We start from the raw sequence: 25,998 nt of genomic DNA, 5'->3' as shown, positions 1-25,998 counted from the left end.
GTGCCCTGCCCTCGGCTGCTGCCTGATGGCGGGAATAGAAGTACCTCATTCCCTCTTGGCACACAACCCACTGTGGTTGAAGCTTCTCTCTAGTCTGTCTCATTTGCACTTAAGCTTTTGTCTGGGGAAGGCAGGAAGAGGTGTGGGGTGGTCCTTCCATGTCTTGTCTTTTTTACTACCTGAGAGAACATCTATGCTGTATGCTGCCATGTAACTTTGAGAAAGAGTCCCTTCCCGTGTGGTCACAGGAGGCTCCCCTGGCATGCGTAGTGTGCAGCCCCATGAAGATGTATCTCTTGTTTTCTAAAGGACTCACAGAGGTCTCTAAGTGCTTCTTGAAGTTGTTAGAATTATTTAAACGAACGGTTTGTGCATCTTCATAAGTCATACAGTTAGCCCTCTTCAGGATTAAATAAAGGATGTTTCTTTAAAGTATAAAACCCATTGACCTTGTCTGCCAATTGACTTTTTTGCTATTAGGGCTTTCCTGGCCAGCCTGAATTAGTGGGCGGTAAGGCAGGAATCTGCAAGTTCTCCCGAGGCAGGCATTGTTCTGTGCAGCTGTGTGGGGAAAGGTTAGTCATGCCCACCGGCACGAGCACATTGCTTTGTGCTGCAGTAAGGCCTGTGCCAGTGTCTTCTCTTCATGAGACATTCCTGCTACCGGCATTCCCAGGTTCCCTGTCTTCAAGTCAGGGCAGGCTGGGAAGCCTTGAGATGATGAACAGCTAACTCAGTGGAGATCTGCCCCTCTGGGTCTGCCTTAGCACTTTTCCTAGCGGACCCAGCTGGATCTGGAGGCACAAGGAGTGAGGAAGGCCTCCCACTGCCACTACATTTTCTCTCCTGAATCATTCCAGCAACTTGGCGAGCAACCGCATCAGCATCCTGGAGTCTGGAGCATTTGATGGTCTGTCGCGGTCACTGCTGACTCTCCGTCTGAGCAAAAACAGGATCACCCAGCTTCCTGTGAAAGCGTTCAAGCTACCCAGGCTGACACAACTGTGAGTACAGAAACCTGCACTTTAATTAAGGTTAGCCAAACTTTATGGGGCCAGATTTCCCCAAGGACCCTGTACCAATCGCCACCCCTTCCTCACCCCCCTGGTAAAGCTCTGCATAAACTATCATTTATGACCCTACCGCAACACCTAATAAAAGCAAATTAGGAGCTGGGTCTGGTGCTGGCAGGCTGCCTCAGATGGCCAAGGAAAAGACCCTCGTGCTTGGATGATTAGCCTCCCTGATGCTATACTTCTGAAGTGCAGGCCCCACCCCCCCCATCCCCACCCCCCCTTGATCCTTCTGCCTCAGCCTCCCAAGTGCACTCACCACTACCATCCTCACTTCGTTGAGCTCTCATCTTGAGTATTAGCAATGTTTAAGGTGCTGAGGCCGTCTGTAGCTTGGAAGGGAAGGTATCTGGTCCTTCTGGGGAAGTTAACCTGACCAGAGGCAGCTGCCTCTTCATTTCCTAAATTTTAGAAGGTTAGCCAGTTTGGTTTTGTATAAAAGGATTTATTTATGTCTCTTTTCATGGAGCCTAAAATGGCACAGGGTGCTAGAAACCATATATTAACCAAAACTCCCCAGTCAGTAAAAGGTTCTTCAACTCTTTGTTTCCCTGTGTCTTCGTTTTAGCAGAAGAGTATATTTCAGGGAAATAAGCTAGAATTCACAATTTGGTTCGATCAGGATGAAACAGTTGCAGACCAGGCTGGCACAGGGCAGAGAGTGCCCTGTCCTCATTTCTCCTGAGTGCAGGAGCTTGACTCTGCTCTTTCCAGTCTAAGAAGCTGAAGAGGCTGTGTGTGAAGCAGGGTCATGAGACACTGCAGAAATATTTGGGGAAAAACCAAGGGCTTTCTAATTAGTGCAGTGTCTTCCCACCTTCCCCAGAGTTGCTAATGGGATCCAGCTGACCCAGATTCCAGATAGCTATTGGTCAACTAAGGCTGTTCTGCTAGGACGAGGTGCCAAGTGTGTATCTGCTCCACCCCCCACTTCTCCACAAGCTGTCACTTCTTCCCATTGCACAGAGGTCTGTCAGATGCCCCGAGTGGAAGTTTTGCTGATATTTGGTACCCAATGGTTAGGATTTTCTTGGGTTGAAGCATCTGGTATGGATTTCTGTTGCTGAGCTCAGAGACACCTCAGCGAAGGAATGAATGTACCTCTGAGTCATGCCCAGGGCCTGCTCTAGACTCCTGAATGGTGGCTGTCCTGAGGGAAGAACTGTGGGGTGCTTATGTCCCCACAGTACTGGGGCAGTACAGAGCTAGCCATGCAGCATTCACTGTCCCTCTCCTAGGCTGTCACCCTTGCTGTTGACAGTGCCAGTGTGCCAGCTGAGGTGTCCCCTCCTCCATGGTTTCACCACCGACTCGGAACGGTGCAGCCTAGATGTGCACAAGGGATGCTCTGACCCGATGGCTTCCTCTCTCTCCATAGAGACCTGAATCGGAATCGGATTCGGCTGATTGAAGGCCTCACGTTCCAGGGGCTCGACAGCTTAGAGGTGCTGAGGCTTCAGAGGAACAACATCAGCAGGCTGACGGACGGGGCCTTCTGGGGGCTGTCTAAGATGCACGTGCTGTGAGTGCGGCCTCCCTCCTGGGCACGGGGATGGTGGCCACCTGGATGCTGCCTTTTTCTGCAAAATGAACCAAAACCAAGGTTGTTTTCCTTGCAAGGTAGAAGGAGGTTTTAATGGACACATGGTCAGCTAAGGAAGTGGGAAGAGATGGATTGCACTAGTCTGCTGGGCCTGCTCTCCACCCCCACTTCCTCCACAAACCCAAGACTGCAGAGTGATTCCCTCCCCACATCCTCTCCACTCCCACACCTTATCGGAAGTCCCTTCTTTCCTCACGCTGGGCCCGATAGGCTTTCTTGATGTGCAGGTGGGCCAAAATGTATAGTTCATCTTGGGAGATTTATTCCCGCCTTGTGAGCTAATCAAGACACGGAGTGCAGATGTGCAGCTTTTATCAAGGGAGTTTCCAGCCAGATGTGTGCAGCAGCAGAGCTGCCTGCTGCCAGAATAATGAAAAAGAACAGCAGAGGGGCAATTACTGATCTTCTGATTTTAAACCTCTACAATTGTTTAAATCAAAAGTAACGAATCTGCATAGTCAGGAAGTAAAGAGAAGGTGGTGTTGTGACCCCCCCCACCCCCGTTGCCCCCAGCTTGTTTTCCAAGAGGCAGTCATTTCAACCATCCATATCTTTGGTGTTTTGGTGTTCTGGTTTTCATGTTTGCCAGTGTCTCCTTTCAGGTGGACACAACTGTACCTCTGCCTTTGCCTGTGTCCATCAGCGGCTCAGCTGCTCACCTCTTTTACGCCTGGTTTCCTATGCAAATTACATTACAACCTGTACATATGCTGTTATTTTTGTAGCTGAAATCAAAGTCGGAAGCCTAGGTTCACAGCCACCAGTGTGTTCCCCAGCCTCATCAGCAGAAGCATCTCCCAGTGACTCTCCCTCCCCACGTATGCCCACTTTGTATGGCATGCACAGGAGGAGCCTGCTGCTTGGCTTCTTGCTGTTCACACTTCCCACTTCTGATTAGCTGAATATCGGTTTCCTGTGTTCATTTAGGAATCTGAGGTCCAGATCAGAGTTCTCAGAACAAAATTTGTTATCTGCCACTTGGTTTTTAATGTTGCGTACATCAGTACAAATGAGGGGTTAGTATGTTTCTCAGGACTTTAAAAATCCACTAAGTTCTCATGCTTTGAGCGGTAGGAGAAAGTCAGATGGACCAAAGCAAGATCTGCTTGCTTAAATTTCCTCTCTAATACTGAATGTGGCACAGATGGCCTCCTGGTTGCTGTCTGTGTAATGGGAGACTGGCAGTCTCATCCCCTGCATGTGTGTCTCTGTAGGCACCTGGAGTACAACAGTCTGGTGGAAGTGAACAGTGGCTCCCTCTATGGCCTCACAGCCCTGCACCAGCTGCACCTCAGCAACAACTCCATCTCTCGAATTCAGCGTGATGGCTGGAGCTTCTGCCAAAAGCTGCATGAGTTGTAAGTCTGGGGCAGTGGGCAGTGAAGTACCTTGGGAAGTGAAGCCTCTAGAGCCCAGCTCACCCCATGGGGTCCAAATAAGGAGGCAGCCCAAAGGTGGGAAGGCTGGCAGTGTGTGCAGGAAGGAAGACCCACGTGGACTCGCTGCCCGCCAGGTCTTAGACTTGGAGCTGGAAATAGAGGACAGGGTGTGCAGGAAACAGAAGCCTGATGTCGTCAACACAACACTCATGGGTGGCAGTAGTCCACACGCATCTCTTGACTGAAAAGGTCACATCTGAGTAGGACTTTGAAGCTATGCTGATGGTGGAAAGATGGGTCTGGCCTTGGGAACTCCAGCAAGAGACAGTTCCTCAGGACACTGGGATCCTTGCTGCCTGTTTGCATCCCACTGCAGAAGTGGAGATGCAGGGTCCTTTAGACAGGGTTCCTAGGTTGTGCCCTTGCTTCTGAGAATGGTAGTGACAGACTTCCATGATGGGGAGGGCGTGGCCTGGGTGGCCTGGCCATGCCCTCACAGCAAACACACTAACACTGCCAGAGCCATGGACTCATCAAGCATCTTTTGCCCCTTTGTCCCTGTCCCTCATCTGGGAGTTCTTTTAGTTTAATAGACACTGTATAGTCCAGTAGGTTTACTTTTGAGAAATTCAGGGTTTCTCTTTTTATCTTCTTTGGCTAGGCTTGGGTATAGGAAAAGATTGACCCACCAAAGCATATGATTGGTAGAAATGTTGCACCTTACTCAGCCTCTCTTGTATTTGTTTATCTCAGCAGGAATAGTTAGAGACCCTGGAACCCAATGATGACTCCTGCAGCCTGTTGTCCTCTGGTCTTCTCTATTCTGATCTCGCTCTCAGTGTGTCTGTCATTACCCAGGGTTCATACTTTAGCCAGTCCCTGTGCTTTGTGAAAGGCCACAGTCCTGCCCCTTGCTTTGTATTCATTTCTCTTCCATTCTGTGTTAGTGTGCATTCTTTGAGTTTAGCTTCCTGCCACCTAGAGGTGCTCCTGCTGACCACTGCCCATGGCTTTGACCGAGGCTTTTGTTGGGAGCTCGGACTTGTAGGGAAAAGAGAGGCCTTGAAGGTGTTCAGTCTAGTTCCCAAGTAAGGACAGTCTTATGGAACACACCAGAACGGTGTGGGCCCCTTGAGTTAGGGCTACATGGAAAGGGAAAACTCGCAGGCAGACCCCTGAGTTCCTTCCTTCCCTTTCTGCATGGCGGACAACATTACGCTATCTCCTGTGCCATTTAGAGGAAGAGAAGGTTCACTTGAGTGTATTAGACTAGTCCTAGCGATCTGCTCCATTTTAGAAAATGTCAGAGCCAGATATAGGGTTGCTCTGCAGTGTGTTCTTACCCTGCCTTTTAGTTAAATTCTTTAATTGCACATGAGGATGTAACGATGGTCTCCTGCTAGGTCTTTGCAACTGATAGACACTGTGACATATTTCTCTTAATAGGGACAGAATATGGTCACTGTCACCTTTAAAACTGCATTAATCTTCCACCAATTCATTTTTGTTCCTTTTGTACCAGTCCAGACTTAACATTTCCAACCATAGATAACTAATGTTACATAAACCTACCCAGTGTAGTGCACACCTGCAGTAGTGCTAGGAAGGGGGTTTGGTTCTAGCAAAAGGTATGCTTTGGCGCCCAATCCCTGTTGAGCGGTGTACAAGTCACAGCCTGAGCCTTTAGTGTCAGGGTCTTCCCCTGGTGTGGCTGTCCCAGGCAGTGGCTCATGGTGCCCTCTGCTGGCTGATACAGCAAGTGTAGCTGTGGCTCAGTTGCTCAGTACAGAATTCCAGGTTCTGTTGTGTCAGTCTCCATCAAGATAGGTCCTTCATTTCCTACACCAAGACATGCAGTGGAGGGGTTTGGCGCCTTGGGATTTGGGTTGTATGACAGGTTTTTACAGTGTATGTAAGCGGTAGTTCTCAGCTCTGTGGTACTGGTTTCATGGCTTGCATGATAGTTATCAAACTAGGTGATTGTTGACCTGATGGTCTTCTGACAGCAGGAGTCCTGTGGACATGCTTCAGTCTCCTGTCTCCAGGGAGGTCAGGCCAGTTGTGGCATGAGACACAACTGAAGACAAGAGAGAATAGGGCACCCACATAGCTGCTCAGTGGTGACATTTGTCTTCTTCTTTCTTCCTTAGGATTCTGTCCTTCAACAACCTCACGCGGCTGGATGAGGAGAGTCTAGCGGAGTTGAGCAGCCTCAGTATCCTGCGCCTCAGTCACAACGCCATCAGTCACATTGCTGAAGGCGCCTTCAAGGGACTCAAGAGTCTGCGGGTCTTGTAAGAATTGTGCTTTTGAGGGTGACAGCATGAAGGGGGTCCCCAGATGGGAGAGCACACAGCAAAGCACTTGCTTTGTTGAGATTCCCTCTTGCTGGCTTGTAGTCAGAATTGGGCTGTAAGCTGGTCTGCAACAGGAACAAGGACTAGAACCAAAAATAACTGCTGAACAGTTAAATCCTTCCTTTACTGAGCAGAAAAATCCTTCCTTTCCCACAGTGGTGCCTATTGCAGGATGAGGACTCTTGAAAAATCACTGTTATCAATAGTTCTCAGTACACTTGGCCGGATGGGATGGGTGGGTCTGGAAAAGCATTTCTACATAGGGTATCTGCAGCAACATTCACACAGTCCTGCATGTCTCTGCTCCATTCTTTTGGTTGTGACCTCTCATTTATTTCTCTTTTAGAGAGGGTATGGTAGTGGTTTTGTTCATTTGCTTTTAAAGACTGGGTTCTCTGGCTCAGGTTAGCCTCAAGCTCATATATTGAGGCTGGCCTTGAACTTGTGGCCATCCTCTTGCATCAAGGGCTAGGATTACAGGTATGTGAGCCTCCAGGCCTGGATGTACGTTTTGAGAATTTTTTCCTAAGGTTTCTATGGATCAAACCCAAAGCTTTATGTGTAATAGGCAAATTCTCTTCTACTGAGCCACACCCCCAGTCCTGTCTTCCGTTCTTAAATCCTATGTATTGTTTTCTGTAACTCAGTACCATGGCTACTTTTCTGCTCTTTCTTTGAAGCTCTTTAGTGGACCTGGTATCCAAGATAGAAGTGAGGGTCCTGTGTCCTTGTCCTCATTCAGGAGTGGTGTAAGAAAGAGAAAGTGAGAATACCATGTCCTTTGAAGGGTCAGATGGGTGAGGCTGCTAGAAGCTGCTGAGGGTGCTTTTCTGGGACTTTTCATAGAACTTTTTTCACTTGTAAACGCTAGGCTGTCTCCTAGCAGCCTTCAGTCTAAAACCCCCCAGAAGGGCACACAGTCTTCCACAGATAGTGGTAGCAGTTCCACAGCTTTCTTCTGCAGCCTGGTCTGCTGGGGGAGCAAGCCTGTCGTTGTGCCTGGAGGGAGGCCTCTGCACTTGCACCAGGCAGAGTGGGCTTCAGGTTTGAGTCAGGGATGGGGAGCTAGTGCCAAGCAAGCTATCCGAGCCCAGGTCAGTCTGTGAGCCCTTCCGAGGCCCGGACAGAAAGGCCAGAAACATTCAAGCTGAGCAGGCCAGAAAGAGAGGACTAATTTGGCAGGCAAGGCCCAGAGCAGGAAGACAGGCACACAGAACCGCAGTCTCTGCTGTACTCAGTCTAAAGATGACAGGGTGGGACTCGTTGAGAGCAGAGGTCCCTTCCAGCAGCACATTCTCTTTTAGCTTCATGCTGGAAAGTGAAGGTCAGAGCAAGCATTGTGTACTTTCGTCCCAGCTCCACTCCCAGCTGGCAATGACTTTCCAGCGTCTTCCCAGAGCCAAGAGCTGCATCCCTTTCTGTCCTTGGCCATATCTGCAGGGACTCGTGCAGGGGATGTGCAGGGACCAGGGCTCTGTGAAAAATTGGAAAGAGTGAATGTGAGAGTAGGGGTCTGGCTGCCAGGTGCGTGTGGCTGGGCAGCGTGACCTGCCCTTGGAAGCTCAGGGAGGAAGCTGAAGCACTGACCATATCCAGACAGCCTGGGGCCGAGTAGTTGGCCTCCTTTTTCCTGTCCTGGCAAGTGGGTCACAAGATTGACTCAGCACCCAGATGTGTGCTCTGGCTCAGTATCCAGTGCTACATAAGCCTCACGAGGAGCAGGGTGCAGGCCCTAGGCTTCCAGGCCGGCCTGGAGGAACATCAGGGCCCAGCTCCTTCGCCGCCACCTCTTCCTTCCACGTGCCTTCCAGTGTCCTGGTTGAACCCGAGAGAGGACTGTGGCTAAGAGTAGACAGAAATGGTTAGGAATCTTTTGGGTTAGAGGTCTGCTTCAGAGAGGTGTGTGCAAGCCTGGCTTCTTCTTGTGCTGTCTCTACTATTTCCCTCCCTGAGGCCAGCCAGATTGGTTGGTGGGCGGGCTGGCTTTGTTGGAAGCAGCAGAAGCAAGGTCATGCTGATAGTACACAAAAAAGAACAACAGGACGTTCTCAGGGCCATACTTCTCCTGGCAATGCATGCTGCTGGGCCCCCTGGGGTGCACCTGGATGCTTTGCGGCTCCTAGTGAAAGCCTGGGTGTGGGGCTGGTCTCCCTTCATGGTGGAGAACAAAGGCAGAGCTTAAGATAGTGGGTGAACTTGCCTTCTGTTTCCTTCTTAGGGACCTGGACCATAACGAGATCTCGGGTACAATCGAGGATACCAGTGGTGCCTTTACGGGGCTTGACAACCTCAGCAAGCTGTGAGTATTTCAGACTGGGAGTGTGCGGTTCCGCAAGCTCTGGGATGCAGGGGTGCCACTCATGCAGCTCCCCTGAGTCTCCTGTGTCCTGGGACCACAGAGGACAGCAGCAGGCCTTCTGCTGTGTGCAGAGAAGAGGCTGAGGGCTACAGTGAGGAATCCGCAGTGGCTCACAGGCCACTCTCACAGTCTTCATACTGTCAGTGTGTGGTGGTCCTTAGGGCTGCTGGGCTTGGTCCTGTTTACAGCCCATCTGAAAGCACCTATATGTTCTGTCCTCTGCACAGAGGGGTGTTGCTGCCTTCTTTAGTTTCTAGAGATGTGTGAAGTACCTTTCAGTAGTATTGAGGCTCTTGTCAGTCTTTTTGTTGCTAATTATAATCACAAGTAGAAGCAGCCATCACCAAGAGCACTAGTCATAGCTACTTTGAATTCAGTTTGGAGAGTCTTTGTCCTGCCCTCCTAGAATTCGTCCACTGCTGTAGTAGGTACATGTCTGTGTGCAGGCTCCATTATGCAGCCTTTAGAGCTCCAGAGACAAGTGAAGGGAACTAGCCCAGGACCTGGCAGGTGGCAGGTTCGGATTTGTACCCCTGGATATGGTATACTTGTTCTCTTGCCCAAGTTGCAGAATGCTCTGCAGTTCTGCTGCTGGGGGCCTGTCCATGCCAGCTTGTGAGGGAGGGGGCATTTCTGGACCTCACAGAAGAACTTCAAGAGAACCTCGAGCGACCTGTGTAGAAGCAGCCCCCGCCCGACCCCTGTCCACCTCTGACATTGATCAGGAGGGGAAGAGGGTGTTCTGTGTAGGGCACACGTAAAGGGGGATAGGTAGAGTACACAGAAGTGGGACCCTGGCTTCCTGTCAGGATGGGCACTCCACATTGTGAGGAAGGCTTGTCCATGCCATGGCTCCTTCCAAGGCCGTGAATACAAAGCCGACCATGACACGTTCCGCACTCTGTACACCCATGGTGCCTTTGTGCTTGCTTTAGCAAGCACTGAAATGGCTTTTGGGAGCCTACGCTGGGCTGGCCAGATGTGTAAGAGGTGACATCTGAGATCACTGCCTGTCTGAGTCCTTAGCAGGGAGGTCAGGCTAGCCACCTCTTCCCTGGAGCACCCTTCCAGTCCAGGGAGGCACCGATGTGTGCTGAGAGGAGGTCAGGGCCTGTTTGAGCCTATCAGTGGTATGATTGGCACTGTGTAATTGAGAATTTGAGAATTTGTTTTATTGCTGTTGTCACCATTAGAAGTAACAGCCTGCCCTCACTGTAAGAGGTCAACGTGACTAATATTTAATGGATGAAACAAGGCACAGCTTTTCCTAGATCTGGTTTACAGGAGATTTCACTAAACAGCTCAGCTTGTTTTTACTAGGCCCCGGAGCACATGGTACCCTGCTTGTGGGATCTGAGTAAGTGCAGGAGCTGGCAGACTCGCAGGCACTGGGGTTCAGTGCCCCGTGAGCTGTTATTTGCTGCTAGTTTTGTGGCTAAGGAGCCAAAGTGAACATGGCCACTGGGCTTCTGGCATTTGGTTTATTTTAGAATTCCAGATTGCGAGTTGTGGAAGTCTTTTCAGGATGAGATTGTTTTCTTGTCCACCCAGATTGCCTGTGAGAGAGAGGGGAGATAGAAGGGCCATTGGCTGTTTGCCCTAAGTCAGGAAACAGTAGGTTTTGTCTAAGGCTGAACTGACCACAGGGGCCCCTGGGGCCAGAATCTGTAATGAAACAGGACTTAGGAGGCCTCATGGTGTGCTCTGGCAGGGCCCTTGGGGGCAGGTGGATCCGCCACCTCTGTCTGTGTTCTTTGCATTGTAGGAGGCTGTTCTGGGATGCGGGGCCGTGCTCCTGCAGGCCAGCCTGTTTCTGCCCCGTGTCCCTTCAGAGCCTTGACAGTTAGTCTGAAGCTCAGGCCACATGGTGGGTGATGGCGAGGCCATGGTCACAGGCAGGCTAGTATTTGTCTTCCCTTGAGGGAATCAGTCTGACATAGGTGGAAGATAGCCTCTAGTCCAGATCTTAGCCCTGCTTCTCCTCTCTTTGGGAAGAGGTGAGCCAGGCTAGCTCTGTTCAGAAGCTTCCTCTGTCCACTGCTGCCTGGACTTGCTGGTTCTGATTTCCCAGGCCTCCAGCCTATGTATGTAACATGCCTGATAGAAAATGCTGGAAGACATTACCCTCGAGGGGCAGAGCTCATTAGGCATCACTGTCGTGCCCTGAGCAGACACATGCTTGTGTTGAGTTAGCGCATACCTTTGATGCACCTCAAAAGCAAAGGAAGGAGCTTTGCCTTCCAGCTACCTGGGCCACAGTGCAGAGCCTCTTCTGCAGACCCTGAGAGGAGGGTAAATATCATCAGGGCAGCTACATCCTGGCCACTATAGTGCATGGCAGACGCAAAGAGCTACGGGGCTATCTTGATGGATGCCCTCTTCCTGTTCTCTGCTGGTTAGTTGGGACCCTTTATGCCCACAGTGCAGTGCACAGAAGTGGATGGCAGGTTTTAGTCCCAGTTTCTATTGCCTTCTGACCCTGCTGCTTCTCACTGAAACAGTAACCAGCCTAGTTTTCTCTGCAAGGGCACTACCTTAACAAACTCCCCACCCCCTTGGGTGGTCCCAGGAAAGACAGCATGGCCTGGCCATGGCGATTTCCGCTTGACACTACAAGGGCTCTCTTGAGACTGGGTGGAACATGCAATTTCAGCCTGTCATCACCGTGAAATGTAATAGAGCTAGAGACATTTCATTTCAGGGTGGGGATGGCCTGTGCACCCCAGCCCTGTAATCCCCTTACAGGTCTGCAGTGCACCTGCCTCTTGCAGACGGGTGTCAGGCAGCACTGCCCTGATTGTGTGCTTTCTTTCTCGATTGCTTCTCGGTCCCTTTCTACCTACCTACCCTGGGCCTGGATGTTTGGAAACTACAGGACTCTGTTTGGAAACAAGATCAAATCTGTGGCTAAGAGAGCCTTCTCGGGCCTGGAAAGCCTGGAACACCTGTAAGTACCCTGCCAGACCCTGCCTGGCCCTGCCTGCCAAGCGTGGCTGCCGGGGGAGTAACCACTTCTTTGTAAACCAAGAAACAGGCTGTTTGGAAACACCATCTGCTTCCTTCTCATTATAAGTCAGCTTCAACTCTGGCCTTTCTTTTGCCTCTGCCAGGAACACTCACAGAGCATATAGTCTGCTGCTGTGCTCCCAATTAATGTGATTGGTATTTGAACAAACACCTTCCTCCCACCTGTTGGGCTATATTACCATGCATCAGACTCCTTAAAGGGTCCCTAAGCTCTCGCCACTTTCATAAGGATACTTTATTCTAGCAAAGCCAGGCAATACCCCTCCCCCTTTAACAGCTCCCTGTCCTAGTGCATGCTGGGAGCTTTTCTACTGGGGTGCTTGCCTATGGGACCTTGGAACTGATTGAGGAACGCTAGTCCTGAGATGTTCATACTGCAGTTGGGAGTGGATGCTTCTAGTTCCTGGCTCTTAGTTTTATCTTCGAATCAAAGTAAGCCTTTATTCTGGGTAAATTTTTCCCCAGTTTTCTACCTAACGTCAAGGCTGCTCTTAGGTTGGTTTGCTCCCAAGTCATTCTGTGTGCTTGCAACAACAGGAGAACCGAGAGCCTCTCCCAGTGGATCTGGCACACGGGGTATGGCTAGCACCTGTGGGTCATCTGTGAACCAGGGCTGGCCTGAAAAACCCCCAAGTGTCCTCACTTGGCCACACATTTGACAACTGCCCATAGCTCCTAAGCACAAAGTACTGTGTTCTGTTTCAGGAACCTTGGAGAGAATGCAATCAGGTCTGTCCAGTTTGATGCCTTTGCAAAGATGAAGAACCTTAAAGAGCTGTGAGTACCTGGGAACCCATGGCCTCACTGGCATGAGTGGAGACTTGTAATTGCATTGTGCTCATTTTCTGTAATAGCTGTGATTGTTTAGAGGTCAGATAGGACTTGTCTTTAAAAGCAAAATGCCGGATGGGACTTAGCTCTGGATGGGGGTGGCAGATTCTTTCTGAAATGCTGACATAGCAAACGTTTTGGACTTTTGGGGTCACAGGGGCTGGGTCAGGAATACTTAAATGTGTTATTACAGCAGACAGCATTAATAATACACAGACAAATGGGTGCAGCTGTGTGCTGCTAACTCCACACCAACAGAGACAGACAGTGGCCCGCAGGCCAGAGTCCACTGTTCTGTACCATTCTCTTCCAAACAATGGATCGGCACCTTTTTAAGGAGAGCAGTTTTCATCTTTTAGATTTATTTTGTATTGAGAGAGGGTTTCTGAAGGTGTTCTTTGGACAGTGGCAGGGTCTCTGTGGCCTGATTCCGGACGCTCAGCCTGGGTCCCTTGCCTGGTCTCCCTTTAACTGCTGTGTGTTCTCAAACCATGACTGGTCCTGGGCCCAGTCTTCTGATGGGACAAAGAGGCTTCCTCGGCTCCATCATTTTCTTCCACAGCAGATCACACAGGTTACCCTCTGCCCTTAGTTTCTGGGTAAATTTCCACAATCAGTGATGAGAAACACACTTGGAATCATGAAAATCCACAACGGAAGCCAGTGAAGCACTGGGATGGTTGGAGGCGGGCCACAGAGAACACTGCCTATCTGCCTGTGTGAAGAAGAGACTGGGATCTACAGAGCTTAGGCAGCCATGGTCCCACCATCCAACCGGCCTGGCCTTTGCCTCTAACTACGGGGTCCCATGGTTGTCTAGGATCTAGCGTTCTCACTTCTGTAGGGCTCCAGTCATTCGTTCCCTGTGTTCCTTGCTCCTGTACTCATCACTTAAGAAAACCTTCCCTTTCCGGGTTCCCATGGTTTTGCGTTATCTAGCCTGGCCTCTTTCTCGGTGCTAAAGACCTTAGCGCTAAACCCAGTGTATACACTGACTGTGGTACAAAGCCTGATTCTTTGAACATATATCTGGTCAAAGGTTGAGGTGAGATTTATTTCTTCCAGCTTGTTCCTGTGGCTAACATTTAAATATACCCCTGTCATGGCTCCCAGCAATGCCCTGGCTTCGTTCTCTAGGCCTTCTCCTGTCTTGTGCTCTACCACACACAAGTGTCCTTTTGATGAGGAGGTGAGGAAGTGGACCTGACAATGGAAAGTTCCTCTGGCCCTTGACCTTGACTGAGACAGCCAGCCTGCCACCACACAGCACTCATTGCTGTGACACTTGCCTCCTTGTGTGGTGTATGAATCGGTCACTCTCTCATGGGTAGTGTGAATGGCCTTCTGCCACCACAGTAACTCCTCAGCAGGACAGCCCTCAGATACCTCCCAGTTGAATACTACCTGCCCATCAAATGAAAGTGCAGTGCCTCCTCTGGTACTGCTGTCACAGAGGGATATATCACAGGATGCTATCACAGCATCCCTGTTACCATGCTTTGAGATAAATTAGTCAAGTCTTTGGAAACGTATTTCCTAAAGTGATTTAAAGAGGCCACAGGTGGGTGATGAGAAGAGAGGAGGAGGGGTTGACTGTGCTGTCAGCCTAGGGTGGTGGTGACCTCTCCTGTCCTTCACCAGTGTGACACCTTCACTGTTCATTAGAAATCAGGAGAGGAAACAGAAAGCTAGTTCATTTGTTGGTATGAGAAGAAGCCGTGCTCAGGATTTCTAAGTACACGTGGGTTCCCTTTGTCCCTGCGTACCACAGGCCGTTCAGGACAAGAAGCCCATGTTTCCTTTCTTGTTCTTGTCCTTGGGTATGTCTGGTGTCACTCATTAACTCAGGGCTCCAGGCCTTTCCGAATCAAGGCAGCTGGATAGTGTGTCACTAACCCAAGTGACTCTTGGAGAAGGGATGTCCGCTAGGATGGCCATTTTGAGTTCTGTTTGGAAGTTTAACCTAAGTTGCTGAAAAATGAAAATGTTCTCTGTTTTGGTTGGAAACTCAGAAAACCAAAGTTGAGCATTCTGCTGCCCTCCTCAGTAACACTGGTGTGAAGGTAAACACAGGCAAGAGGAAGGTATACCGGCGAGGCTCCAGCTTAGAAGTTAAAACATCATACTTTTGCCAAATTAAAAAGATAGCAGCCATGTAGGAAAAGATTTCTTGGGATTTTTTGCAGAATTTAAGTAAAGTCTGCTTCTGTTTGGCTGTTGCACTCTGCAGAATGAGGAGAGAGTTGTGGGTAGTGCCCCTCACATACAGTGTGTATCCCAGGTCACAGCAGGTTAGAAGGCACCCCCAGGGTGACAGGAGCTTTGATCCCCTGAGAACATGGATGCTGCTGTTCCAGTTGTGGTCTTCAGACCAGCATTCTCAATGCCGCTCTGGGGCTAGTTTGGCATGTTGTATCTTGGGCTCTGTATCAGAAGCCATATTCTATTCAAATCTGCATGGAGGGTGCGTGAGCTGTCCCTGGTCACTGGGGAAAATCGTTCCCTTTGGAACTGCATGTCCTGCCTTCTAAGCTGATTAGCTGTGATGTTTTGCAAAGAACCCTTCCTTATGGTCTGTTAAATATTCACCTCTTGTTTCTCTTTCAGCTACATCAGCAGTGAGAGCTTCCTGTGTGACTGCCAGCTCAAGTGGCTGCCCCCATGGCTAATGGGTAGGATGCTGCAGGCCTTTGTGACAGCCACCTGTGCCCATCCAGAGTCGCTGAAGGGCCAGAGCATTTTCTCAGTGCTGCCAGACAGCTTTGTGTGTGGTAAGATTATCCTTGAGGTTTTTGGTTTTGTTTTTGATGTAGGGCAGAGAGGCCAGGAAGAACGTCTCATCATAAGACTGATTCCTGTGACCCTAGTTAGTGTAGTCCATGGTTACAGATCAGCTGCTGGGTGCAATTTATTTCCCACGGAAACCACATGTATTTACTGCACAGTGCCTCATTCTGTGGTTCTTGGAGTACACATATTTAATTAAAAAGGGGTAGGTTTAGCTACAAATCTAAATAACTGGTTACAGTGCGATAGTTCTGATCTTTTCAGAAGGGTCCTGGGCCCAGGTTTGGCTGTGAATGAGTGCATGGGGATAGGGTTTCAATGTGTGTTTCTTTCCAGCTCTAAGAATGAGAGGTTAAACACAGGAAGAGCAGGTCTCAGGAGAGCAGCCACTGCAGTAAAAATAATTCCTCCATGTTGACTTGCACTCTTGCTGCTTGTCCAACCCGCTGAAATGTGCACTGGGAGAGTCTCTTTCCTCCACTTTGCTGGAACATAGATTTAACCATCTTCTTGACCAGTGGTAGTCAGGACCCAAGTTTAGTTACAGAGAGCACAGAGAACACGGAACAGCTGAAACACACCCACAGGCTAGCTCTGGCAGGACTAGCATAGCCTCCTAGCTAAGGAGATGGGATCCAAGACCGAGAAGACCGTTGAGGTCTCGTTGAGGTCTGTCTGGGTTGCTCTGAGCAGCAGTGGGAATGCATGATCCTCCTGTCAGTGGTTCCCTGTGGCCTCACGGAGCTACAGGATCACTTCCTGAACGATGCTAGTTATGACCCATCTAGCAGCCTGGGTGTCCCGGGCCACTTGTCCGACCTTTTCCCTGTGAGTTATGCCTGCTAGAGGTAAGACAAGCATCCTCTACCTCCCACTGCATTAATTCCCAAAGCAGGCTTGCTGACTCTCGGTGCACTGGCTACCTGGGTAGAATCAGGGTTGTGCAGACAGCACCCTAGTCACATTAGAGCAGGCAGCACTTTACAGCCAGTGCTAATTGACTCCACACTCATTAACTTGTTTAGGTTTTCTCAAGTTAAGTTGTCTTTGGCTTCCCCCTCTGTCTGGTGGAGGGCAGTCTTCTGTTTCCCTAAAACCTGATCCCTAGTTGGTGACCATGCTACACTGGGCATTGTAGCAATCCCCTCAGAACTACCCACCCACGGTTCATGAGAATCCTTGGTAGGAAATCAGAGGTTCAAACTCTGCTCCCTGTCTCCCACTTGTTTCTAAGAAACAGAAATGGCCACCATACACATTCTAGGAAATCAGCATGAAGCTAGGTGATGACAAGAACAGATGAGATGGGGAGGTCCTTTTGTGGAGGAAGCCTCGCTATGTAGACAGCACAGTATCGGCTCCTGGGCCCACCCTGGGATCCATCCAAGCGGATGGGAGCAGCTCTGACCAAGTGCTCAAAGAGCGTTTCTCATAACAGCCCCAGCTGGAGCAACCCAGACACCCATGCATAGACAGTAGGCAGGTAGCTATGCCATGGGACATTAGGTCAGTCTGTCTGTCTCACAGCATGGGTGAATTTTGACAATGATCTGCCAAGTGAAAGAAGTCTCATGAAATGTCTAGAATAAAGGACCCCATAGAGGTCAGAAATGTATGTCACCAGTCCCACTGGTGAGCAGTGGAGACAGAAGGGAGAGCTAAACAGGACAGCCTTCTCTGTTAGAGATGATAAAAACATTTAATATCGATTGTGCCAGTGATTACAACTATTTGTGAATACACAGCGACCGCCGTGTCTGGTGGAACTGACTCGCAAGTGACCAGTTCCTTGTCAGCCTGAACATTTGCTGGTGTCCGAACAGAACAGGGGTCTTACACTTGGTTCTCTCCCTAGATGACTTTCCAAAGCCACAGATCATCACCCAGCCTGAGACGACCATGGCTGTGGTGGGCAAGGACATCCGTTTCACATGCTCCGCAGCCAGCAGCAGCAGCTCACCAATGACCTTCGCCTGGAAGAAGGACAATGAGGTCCTGGCCAATGCAGACATGGAGAACTTTGCCCACGTCCGTGCACAGGACGGCGAAGTGATGGAGTATACCACTATCCTGCACCTCCGTCACGTCACCTTTGGGCACGAGGGCCGCTACCAGTGTATCATCACAAACCACTTTGGCTCCACATACTCCCACAAAGCCAGGCTCACTGTGAATGGTAAGGACATGGCATCTCGTGCTTCTCAAGCACAGAGTCCCACAGACTACACTGCTGATTGTCCTCTCTGACACTGGTGTGAAGAGACACGAGCCGTGGGGTGCATCTCTTTGTACCAGTCCTTGGGTTTGTCCCAGACCAAGTTTAACAGATTGAACCATCGTTTTTTGTTTGGGGTGGGAGATTTTTAAAGTCCAGTTATGTTAAGTGACATTGTGGAGTTAAGCTTTGTATTTTTATGTTCCTTGTCTTCCATAAGCCAAGAGATGCGGTTTCTAGATTCCAAGCATCCCTAGGTTCTAAGGAAGCTTGTGACCTTAGAGTAGATGTTATAACTGGGAGCAAGGCCGTTTGGGACAAGTACAAGCCCCACTTCCTCTAGAACAATGGTTCTTAACCTTCCTAATGCTTGACCCCTTAATATAGTCCCTCATGCTGTGCTGACCCCCAACCATAAAACTACTTTCTTTGCTATTTCATAACTGTAACTTCGCAACTGTTATGAATCACAGTGTAAATATTTTTGAACATAGAGGTTTGCCAAAGGGGTTCATGATCCACAGGGTGACCCATTGTTCCGAGCCGCTACTCTTCAGGCTGTGGAGAGCAGGTGTGGGTTGAGCCCCTGGCTCCGAGGTCCAGTGTGCAGGGAAGTTGTGACAAGGGTCTCTTACTCAGGAGCCAGCCCCTGGCCATCAGGGTGGCTTTCTTCTGGACTACTGATGGATGTGGTATGTTGAGGGATGAGGACAGCATCAGTAGCTAACTCTTCCACACTAGGCTAAGCTGGCTTGTGGGTGGCCTGAAGCACTGCCTCCATGCTCTCTGCTATTGTACAACACCACAAAGCACTCTACCACAGCGAGGCTGGCCTAAGAGAGGCCAGAGTGTTTCTTGGAGACCAAGTAGCTGTAGACTCTCCACCACAGTAGCTCAGACATCAAGTCTGGATACTGTCCACTGTGGCAGCATTGATACTAAAGCTACAGAAGCGAACGAACTACATATTTTTGCCTGGGTGTGGCTGGTAGTGTAGCCCCCATAGACCCCACCCAGAGTGGGTTTCCTCAAGAGAGGTGAGCCAGCTCACTGGTTCCTCCTGGTGACAGCATCCAGCTATCCCCTAATAGCAAATGTTTTGTTGCCCAGCTCTCTCCAGATAGCTAACTAAAGCAGGTCAGCACCAGACTTTTACTTCTGGAGGATTCCCTACATAGTAACTACTGTGGAGCTTCGGGAGGCAAAACGCTCCATCAGAAGCCTTCCGAGAGTGCTTAGCACCAGGCTATAGCAATAGGAAGGCGTTAAGGGTAATGGGTGCAGTATTGTGTCTGTGACGGGGAGAGGCTGGGCACCCCTTGGGTGGGATGGAGTAACAATGAACTGAGGCCTGGGCACAGTGGGATCTGTTTACTATGAGTTTCCTTTTGTATGCAGCCATTCCAAGTAGCTTTACCTATCATTTTTTTCCAGTGTTGCCATCATTCACTAAAATACCCCATGACATTGCCATCCGGACTGGCACCACAGCCCGCCTCGAGTGTGCTGCCACGGGCCACCCTAACCCTCAGATTGCCTGGCAGAAGGATGGAGGCACCGATTTCCCGGCAGCTCGTGAGCGACGCATGCATGTTATGCCAGACGATGATGTGTTCTTCATCACTGATGTGAAAATAGACGACATGGGGGTCTACAGCTGCACTGCCCAGAACTCGGCAGGCTCGGTTTCAGCCAACGCTACCCTCACAGTCTTAGGTTCGCTACGACAGCTCTCGCGCACGTGTGGCAGGGTCGGGTGGGGATTCAACTCAAGTATTAGAGAACCTGCTTTCTGGAGTCCCTGTGGTAGACTCTGTCTAGTTAATTTGAATTTTGGGGCTGCTTTTAAGCGAGTAGTTTCAGCTCATAAAAGACAATGAGCTATATGTTAGTCTGCGTGAGAATTCTGTGTGTGTGTGTGTGTGCACTCACACAGGTGGGCTATGATCTTAGGAGTAGTGACAAAGGTCTATAACAGGACAGTTTGGGATAGGGTAGGGCTTTAGTTCTTTGCTCTGTTGAGCTGTTCCTAGAATGGCAGTGATTTAATTACATTAGGCTTTCTGGAAAGCTTGGTGCTCCAATAAAAGATCTCAGATAGCATTTCACTACAACATGGGATTGTCTTCTGTCTGGAAAACATGTATACCTCCAGCAAGCGAGACCCATAGAATAAATGTGCAATTTCCACTGCCTTCCTGCAGAAACTCCATCCTTGGCAGTGCCTCTGGAAGACCGTGTGGTAACTGTGGGAGAAACAGTGGCCTTCCAGTGCAAAGCAACCGGGAGCCCCACACCACGCATCACCTGGCTTAAGGGAGGTCGCCCATTGAGCCTCACAGAGCGCCACCATTTCACTCCAGGCAACCAGCTGCTGGTTGTTCAGAATGTGATGATAGACGATGCAGGGCGGTATACCTGTGAGATGTCTAATCCCCTGGGCACTGAGCGAGCACATAGCCAGCTGAGCATTTTACCTACCCCTGGCTGCCGGAAGGATGGGACCACCGTAGGCATCTTCACCATTGCTGTGGTGTGCAGTATTGTCCTGACCTCGCTGGTGTGGGTGTGCATCATCTACCAGACCAGGAAGAAGAGCGAGGAGTACAGCGTCACTAACACAGGTCAGCAGCACAGCGGACTTGGGGGGCTGGGGGCAGATGGGGTGACACTGCCGCAGTCCGAGGTAAACGATGCAGGCCTGGGGGCTTGCCTAGAACCTGAAAGGTCTCTAGAACATTTAGGAATATGGACTCTGCCTGTAGAGTTGGGACTTTGGTCCATGTCCTCCCCCCCCCCCAACAGCAAGCTAGCTCTGAAGGACAGAACAGAAAATGGGAATACTCTCACATGCAAGGACTCGCTGGTCTCTGCAGTTTCTGGTCTCTTTGGCAGCTCAGAGGCCCTAGGGCCACGCCTGTTATGAACCGGATTGTTCCTAGGCTCTCAGTCTTGGTTAGGCCTTCCTTTCCTTGTTCCTCATGGAGCCAGGCGTCTGACTGCCGTGATGTTTACACCAGGGTGTAAAGGAGGTTAATGAGCGGCTGCCGAGCCTCTGCACAGCTTTCTGTGTGTGAGCCACTGTCGTGTGACCTTGTGATAGTGCGTAGTTATCTGTATTTATTGTTGTGGCAGCCCTGTTATTTTATTGTCTTGGCTCCTTGCAGATGAAACCATTGTGCCTCCAGATGTTCCAAGCTACCTCTCCTCTCAGGGAACCCTTTCTGACCGGCAGGAAACTGTGGTCAGGACTGAGGGTGGTCATCAGGCCAATGGGCACATTGAAAGCAATGGTAAGTTCGGAACAGTGAGCCAGCTGCCCTCGTCCTGGATGAAGTCTGGCACTGGGTCACATTTGGTGAACCAGGCCTTTAATTGATAAGATAGTTTGCTTTGGATCTGGTGTGTGCAAGTTCTATACTTTTAACGTTAGATCCTCCGGAAAGTCCCTGCACTGGGCTTAGCACTCTGTCTTCTGGTCAGAAGGATTATATGATAGGATTGCCAGAAAGAATATATGCAAAGGACATTCCAGGCCCCCAAATCAGCCCATAGCTTTTACAGTACTGTAGCACTTTACATGGGCTAAGTATAAGTCAACCAACCACAGACTGAAAATATTTAGCAAAGAAAAACTGAATCTATATGGACATTTTACGTCGTTACTAGGTACTATGAGTGAAGATGACTTAAGGTCTGTCAGAGAAGGTGTACAGTTTATGTGCAAACAGCATTTCACAGAAAAGGAACTTGGCATCCTTGGATTTGGGCATCTCAGAGGAGCATAGGAACCAATCCCTGGGTGGATGCCAAGGTGCTGGGAAAAGCAGTGGTCTGGTGGCCATCAGGCTGCGTGATGTAAGCAGCTTCTAAGTGGTAAGGGCTCTGTTTCAGGTGTGTGTCTGAGAGACCCGAGCCTCTTCCCAGAGGTCGACATTCATAGCACTACATGCAGGCAGCCCAAGCTGTGTGTTGGATACACTAGAGAGCCCTGGAAGGTGACGGAGAAAGCCGACAGGACAGCTGCCCCACATACAACAGGTAGGAGACACTTAAGTCAGGGGACGCGGTTGCTTTTGGCCCTGAAGCTGGCTTGACTGAGTAAACTAGAGTAGCGGCAGATCACTGGCCGCACGCTGTCTCTGAGTTATGTTTAGAATACAAACAGGATTTTGTGTGATTCTAGAGTCCTGTGTCGCTTAGGTAAGTCAGTCTATGATGTGGTGAGCTGAAGGCTGAGTTTTCTTAACATGGCTGAGTTTTCTTAACATAAGGAACTTACAAGACAAGGCCTGCCCTTGCGCCAGGACTGTTGTCCCGACAAGGTTTCACTTCGTGGATCAGGCTGTCCTCAGCCTCCTGAGATGCTGTGGCTGGGCTACCGTGCCCGTCCCTTAGAGTGCGCCTTCCTCATGTCACTCAGCTCATGTCCTCAGTCACTCTTTGTCCTGTGTAATGAACAGGGATTCTCTCTCAAACCCAGGGTTCACTGATCCAATTTTCTAGCCCGCTAGCCTGCTCCGGGGTTTCCTGCCTCTGCGTTAGCTGGGCCACCACACCTGCCTGGCATTTCCAGGAGTACTGGGGACCTGAACTCGGGTCCTTATGCTCAGCAAGCGCTTTCCCTACTGAGCCCTCCCTCTCCGCAGCCCTGCTGGCGGGACTCTTTAAGGCCTACTGATTAAGATTCCTTACTGTATGATGCCTAATGCAAACCGTTCCTCTTCCTCTCCCCACCCTCATTTTCCTGTGATTAGAGTGTGCCTTCGAAATTAATTTTACACGTATACTTAGGCACACAAGACTAAGACATGGTTGGTCTAGCTCCTCTCCACATACACATTCCAGGGGGTGGGGAGGGGAGAGACAGGGTGGTTATGAAGGCAGTGGTAAGCTGGACTCATCTTCCAATAGTGCCTCTGAGAGGGAATGGAGACTCAGTTGACCTCTGGTTCTCTTCTTCCCTCAGCACACAGTGGCTCTGCTGTATGTAGTGACTGCAGTACTGACACAGCCTACCATCCCCAGCCTGTGCCCAGAGACAGTGGGCAGCCAGGCACAGCGAGCAGCCAAGAGCTCAGGCAGCATGACCGGGAATATTCTCCACACCATCCTTACAGTGGGACTGCGGATGGGTCTCATACCCTCTCTGGGGGGTCCCTCTATCCAAGCAACCATGACAGAATACTGCCATCCTTGAAGAACAAGGCGGCGTCTGCAGATGGGAACGGTGTGTATTGTGTTAGAGGAACCTCGGTGGCTGCTGGGAGCCCTTTGGTTACGGTGCATAGGCTGAGCTGCCTCTTTTTTTTTTTTTTTTTTTAAACAGGAGATTCCTCTTGGACTTTAGCAAAGTTACATGAAGCAGACTGCATAGACCTAAAGCCTTCTCCTACGTTAGCTTCAGGCAGCCCAGAGCTCATGGAAGACGCCATATCTACTGAAGCCCAGCACTTGCTTGTTTCCAATGGCCACCTCCCCAAGGCCTGTGACTCCAGCCCTGAATCTGTGCCACTGAAAGGGCAGATCACTGGGAAACGGAGGGGACCACTGCTATTGGCACCGAGAAGCTAGGCTTCATCTACCTCAGCTCTTTTAAAGCAGTCGCTACAGGAAAGAGGTAGGAGAGGCCGTGGAAAGCTTGTGTCCAGACGTCACTCCGGACAGTCCGACTTCCGTGTGGAATGTCAGTCAGTCGGCTAGAGGAGTGGCATCTGGAGCTCAGAAACGTGAGAGACTATTTGTGTACAAAAGGCAGGAAAAAGTATTTGATACCACTGTACATAAGAGTTTTCAGAGATTTCATATATATTATATATCTTTTACAGAGACTATTTTAATCCTTAGCGCATGGGTCCCGCTTTTGGTGATATTTTCACATTAGGTTGCTGTCTAATTTTGGAGAGGGTCAGGAATCGTTCTGGTGCCTTAATGCACAGCTGGAATTCAGGTAAACACATCAGCTGTTGCTGGCGGTTGGAAAGGAGGGCATCTTGGCTGTGTGGCACTTAGTGGTCAGATTCGAGTGCACTGGCCAGACCTATGCAGGCGTGGTGTTGGCAGCCTCACTGTAGAGCAGGGTGCACGGGTCTGTAGTTGAGGACGAGATTGAGAGCTGTTAATCCACCAAATGCAATGGCTCAGAACAATTAAGCACTGCCTTTCGTCTTTCTTTGTAACTCACTTGGTAAAAGCAAATGTCTTGTCTCCTTCAGTGGTTCTTTGAAGCTTAGTGAGGCGGAGGCTGCCAGTGTTGGTACCTGTGGATTTTCCAATAGTGAGGGTTAGCTCTGCCTCCAGGGCCCGCTAAGTTCTGCTGAGCAGGCCTGTCCACGCTGTTCCTTACCGGTGAGACTGGGCTTGGACTGTACAAGACTTGAGTCCTAGACCTGGGTGTATTTGCACTTTGGGGCCCTGTTGCTAGCCATCTTGTGAGTGCCAATGTATAATGCAGTAAAGACTACATGGAAACACAAACTCAGTCCTTAAAACCCCAGGAGTTGAGGGGAAGTGTTGGCACAGTGATGGCCTGTGTCACCGTGTAGTGTCATAGGCCATCACTGTGCCAGAGCAAGCACGCTGAGAAGGCTAGTCTCCATAGTTGATGGTTAATGTTACTTCCACAAAATATGTGAATTTGCTGCTTCTGAGAGGCAATGTGAAAGAGGAAGTATTACTTTTTATGTACAGAGTTATTTATTTATAGAAATTTTGGTACAGTGTACATTGAAAACATGTAAAATATTGAAGTGTCTAACAAATGGCATAAAGTGTCTTTAATAAAGGTTCATTTATAAATACTAAGTGTGTGCGGCGGTCACTGCTCTTTTATTCTGCTATTAATGTTTCTCCAAAAGGAGAATACTTAGACGAAGCAGCATAGACTACACACTGTTGCCCCAGAAAGACAGTGGCACTGCATTCCTCAGATAGCTTTTTTTTTTCCACATGGAGTTGGTTAGTCAAGCCTTATGCTCCCCAAGTATGCTGACCCTCCCACCTCCTGCTGGCATATACCATGAGGACAAAGGAGCTGCTCCAGCTGGCCTCCAGGGACGGACAGTGGTGGGCATGGGCTTTGCTTCCCTCAACATGTTCCTAACTGAAGTCACTTGGGCCCACCCACTCACTGGCGCTGCAGCTGTCTGCTGTCTGTCACACACTCCAGGGACTTTGGGGCACTTTGCTGTAAAGTAATATAATCATGTGTTTTTATAGGAGAAATACAAGGTAATTAAAAACAGCATCCTCACCAGAAAGAATGCATGCTATGCACCTGTAGCTCATGCTTTTTAAACAAAGCTATAATCTTACACAATAGGCACCCGCCCAGGGGAGAAACAGCCACACGCACGGTTCTTGCCCCCTTCCTTTTCCCAGTCTGGTCATTCACTGCAGTTGTAGCCAGTTTGCTTTCCTGGTGACTCCAACAGACAGCAGAAAGCACAGGATGCTAATAAAAAGCATTCTGAAGGGCCTGGCCTTGGCCTTACCGGGAGTATTTATTGAGAGGACTGAGACGGTGGCCCCAGTTTCACCAAGAAAAGTTTCCTGGGGCAGCCTGTGCTTTGGCCTTCATTAAGCTGCTCTCTGCAGCCATCTTCAGGGAGCCACACTGGAGCCCCAGGCACAGGAAGGACTGCAAGGACATGTAGTGTCTGCTTCATGGGCTCTTCCTGCCCACCTCTAACAGCAAGCTTCGCGCCTGGTCATAGGCGCCCAGAAAGATGAAGCCGCCCATGCTGATTGCTGCCATCCTCGGGAGGACACCTGCGAATAACCTAGGGACAGGAAATGGTCATGTTCCTGACTGCCCGCAGTTCGCTCATTCCATCACATCCATTGTGAAATCCCACAGAAATTTACAGTGTCTTTCCTTCCTTTTAGAAGGCTACTAAGTAATATTCCCCAATATGCATGAGAAACTGGAGCTTAGCCTAGCACGGCCACACTAGCTGGGAACACTCACATTAACACAGTAACCACTCTCCCAGCAGTGTGCTCGAAGAAGGGAGTCAAGGATACATCTGAGGTGAGGCTGGTAAGGGTGTGTGGCCCTGGGACATCTGAGGGGCCTCTAGGTCTCAGTCAGGGAGACAAAGCAAATTCTGAAACAGTTCTGCTCTCCTACCCTGGGCTCGGTTATATTTGTCATTGGAGTCCCACAAATGCGATTCTACAAGAAGGGGATGATGAATCTTTGTGGACTCCCTTTTTCTTGTTCAATCGAAATAAGGACGCCAGAGTCACATGACTGTGGTAAAGGTGGAGCGCCTCACAGTGTCAGTTCGAGATTCTCAGGTGTCCCATCCCCAATCCAGTCAGAACACCACAGTGGTGTCAGGAAGCCATTCTCCAGAGGCCCAG

General features: G+C 49.9%; 2 protein-coding genes and 1 non-coding gene across 14 annotated transcripts in view; 2 read left to right on the top strand and 1 right to left on the bottom strand.

Moving 5' to 3' along the window:
- Positions 1-24,435, top strand: part of Lrig1 (leucine-rich repeats and immunoglobulin-like domains 1) — a 95,770-nt gene extending 71,335 nt beyond the window's left edge. For 6 of the 8 annotated variants that reach the window (XM_030255196.1, NM_008377.2, XM_030255195.1 and 3 more), the window contains 15 exons: positions 861-1,004; positions 2,452-2,595; positions 3,891-4,034; positions 6,206-6,349; positions 8,631-8,711; positions 11,647-11,718; positions 12,504-12,575; positions 15,237-15,400; positions 17,272-17,592; positions 19,066-19,347; positions 19,836-20,255; positions 20,799-20,924; positions 21,526-21,672; positions 22,601-22,861; positions 22,961-24,435. In XM_030255196.1, the coding sequence (XP_030111056.1) occupies positions 2,585-2,595; positions 3,891-4,034; positions 6,206-6,349; positions 8,631-8,711; positions 11,647-11,718; positions 12,504-12,575; positions 15,237-15,400; positions 17,272-17,592; positions 19,066-19,347; positions 19,836-20,255; positions 20,799-20,924; positions 21,526-21,672; positions 22,601-22,861; positions 22,961-23,205 (2,490 nt within the window). In that variant the 5' untranslated portion in view covers positions 861-1,004; positions 2,452-2,584 and the 3' untranslated portion in view covers positions 23,206-24,435. The remainder of the gene's footprint in view (positions 1-860; positions 1,005-2,451; positions 2,596-3,890; positions 4,035-6,205; positions 6,350-8,630; positions 8,712-11,646; positions 11,719-12,503; positions 12,576-15,236; positions 15,401-17,271; positions 17,593-19,065; positions 19,348-19,835; positions 20,256-20,798; positions 20,925-21,525; positions 21,673-22,600; positions 22,862-22,960) is intronic. The other 2 variants (XR_377425.3, NM_001355269.1) reach the window with 2 other exon arrangements.
- Mir7041 (microRNA 7041) lies at positions 22,549-22,600 on the top strand. Its single transcript, NR_106008.1, has one exon. It is a non-coding gene; the product is annotated as a microRNA 7041 (primary transcript).
- The window catches only part of Slc25a26 (solute carrier family 25 (mitochondrial carrier, phosphate carrier), member 26), a 104,365-nt gene continuing 102,671 nt past the window's right edge, over positions 24,305-25,998 (bottom strand). For 4 of the 5 annotated variants that reach the window (XM_006506517.4, XM_006506518.4, XM_006506519.4 and 1 more), the window contains one exon: positions 24,305-25,412. In XM_006506517.4, the coding sequence (XP_006506580.1) occupies positions 25,295-25,412 (118 nt within the window). In that variant the 3' untranslated portion in view covers positions 24,305-25,294. The remainder of the gene's footprint in view (positions 25,413-25,998) is intronic. The other variant, NM_026255.5, reaches the window with a different exon arrangement.

Source organism: Mus musculus, chromosome 6 (genome assembly GCF_000001635.26).
Source record: "Mus musculus strain C57BL/6J chromosome 6, GRCm38.p6 C57BL/6J".
Classification (NCBI taxonomy): domain Eukaryota; kingdom Metazoa; phylum Chordata; class Mammalia; order Rodentia; family Muridae; genus Mus; species Mus musculus.
Note: the sequence above shows the minus strand (reverse complement) of the source record. Positions and strands in the feature narration are given on the sequence as shown.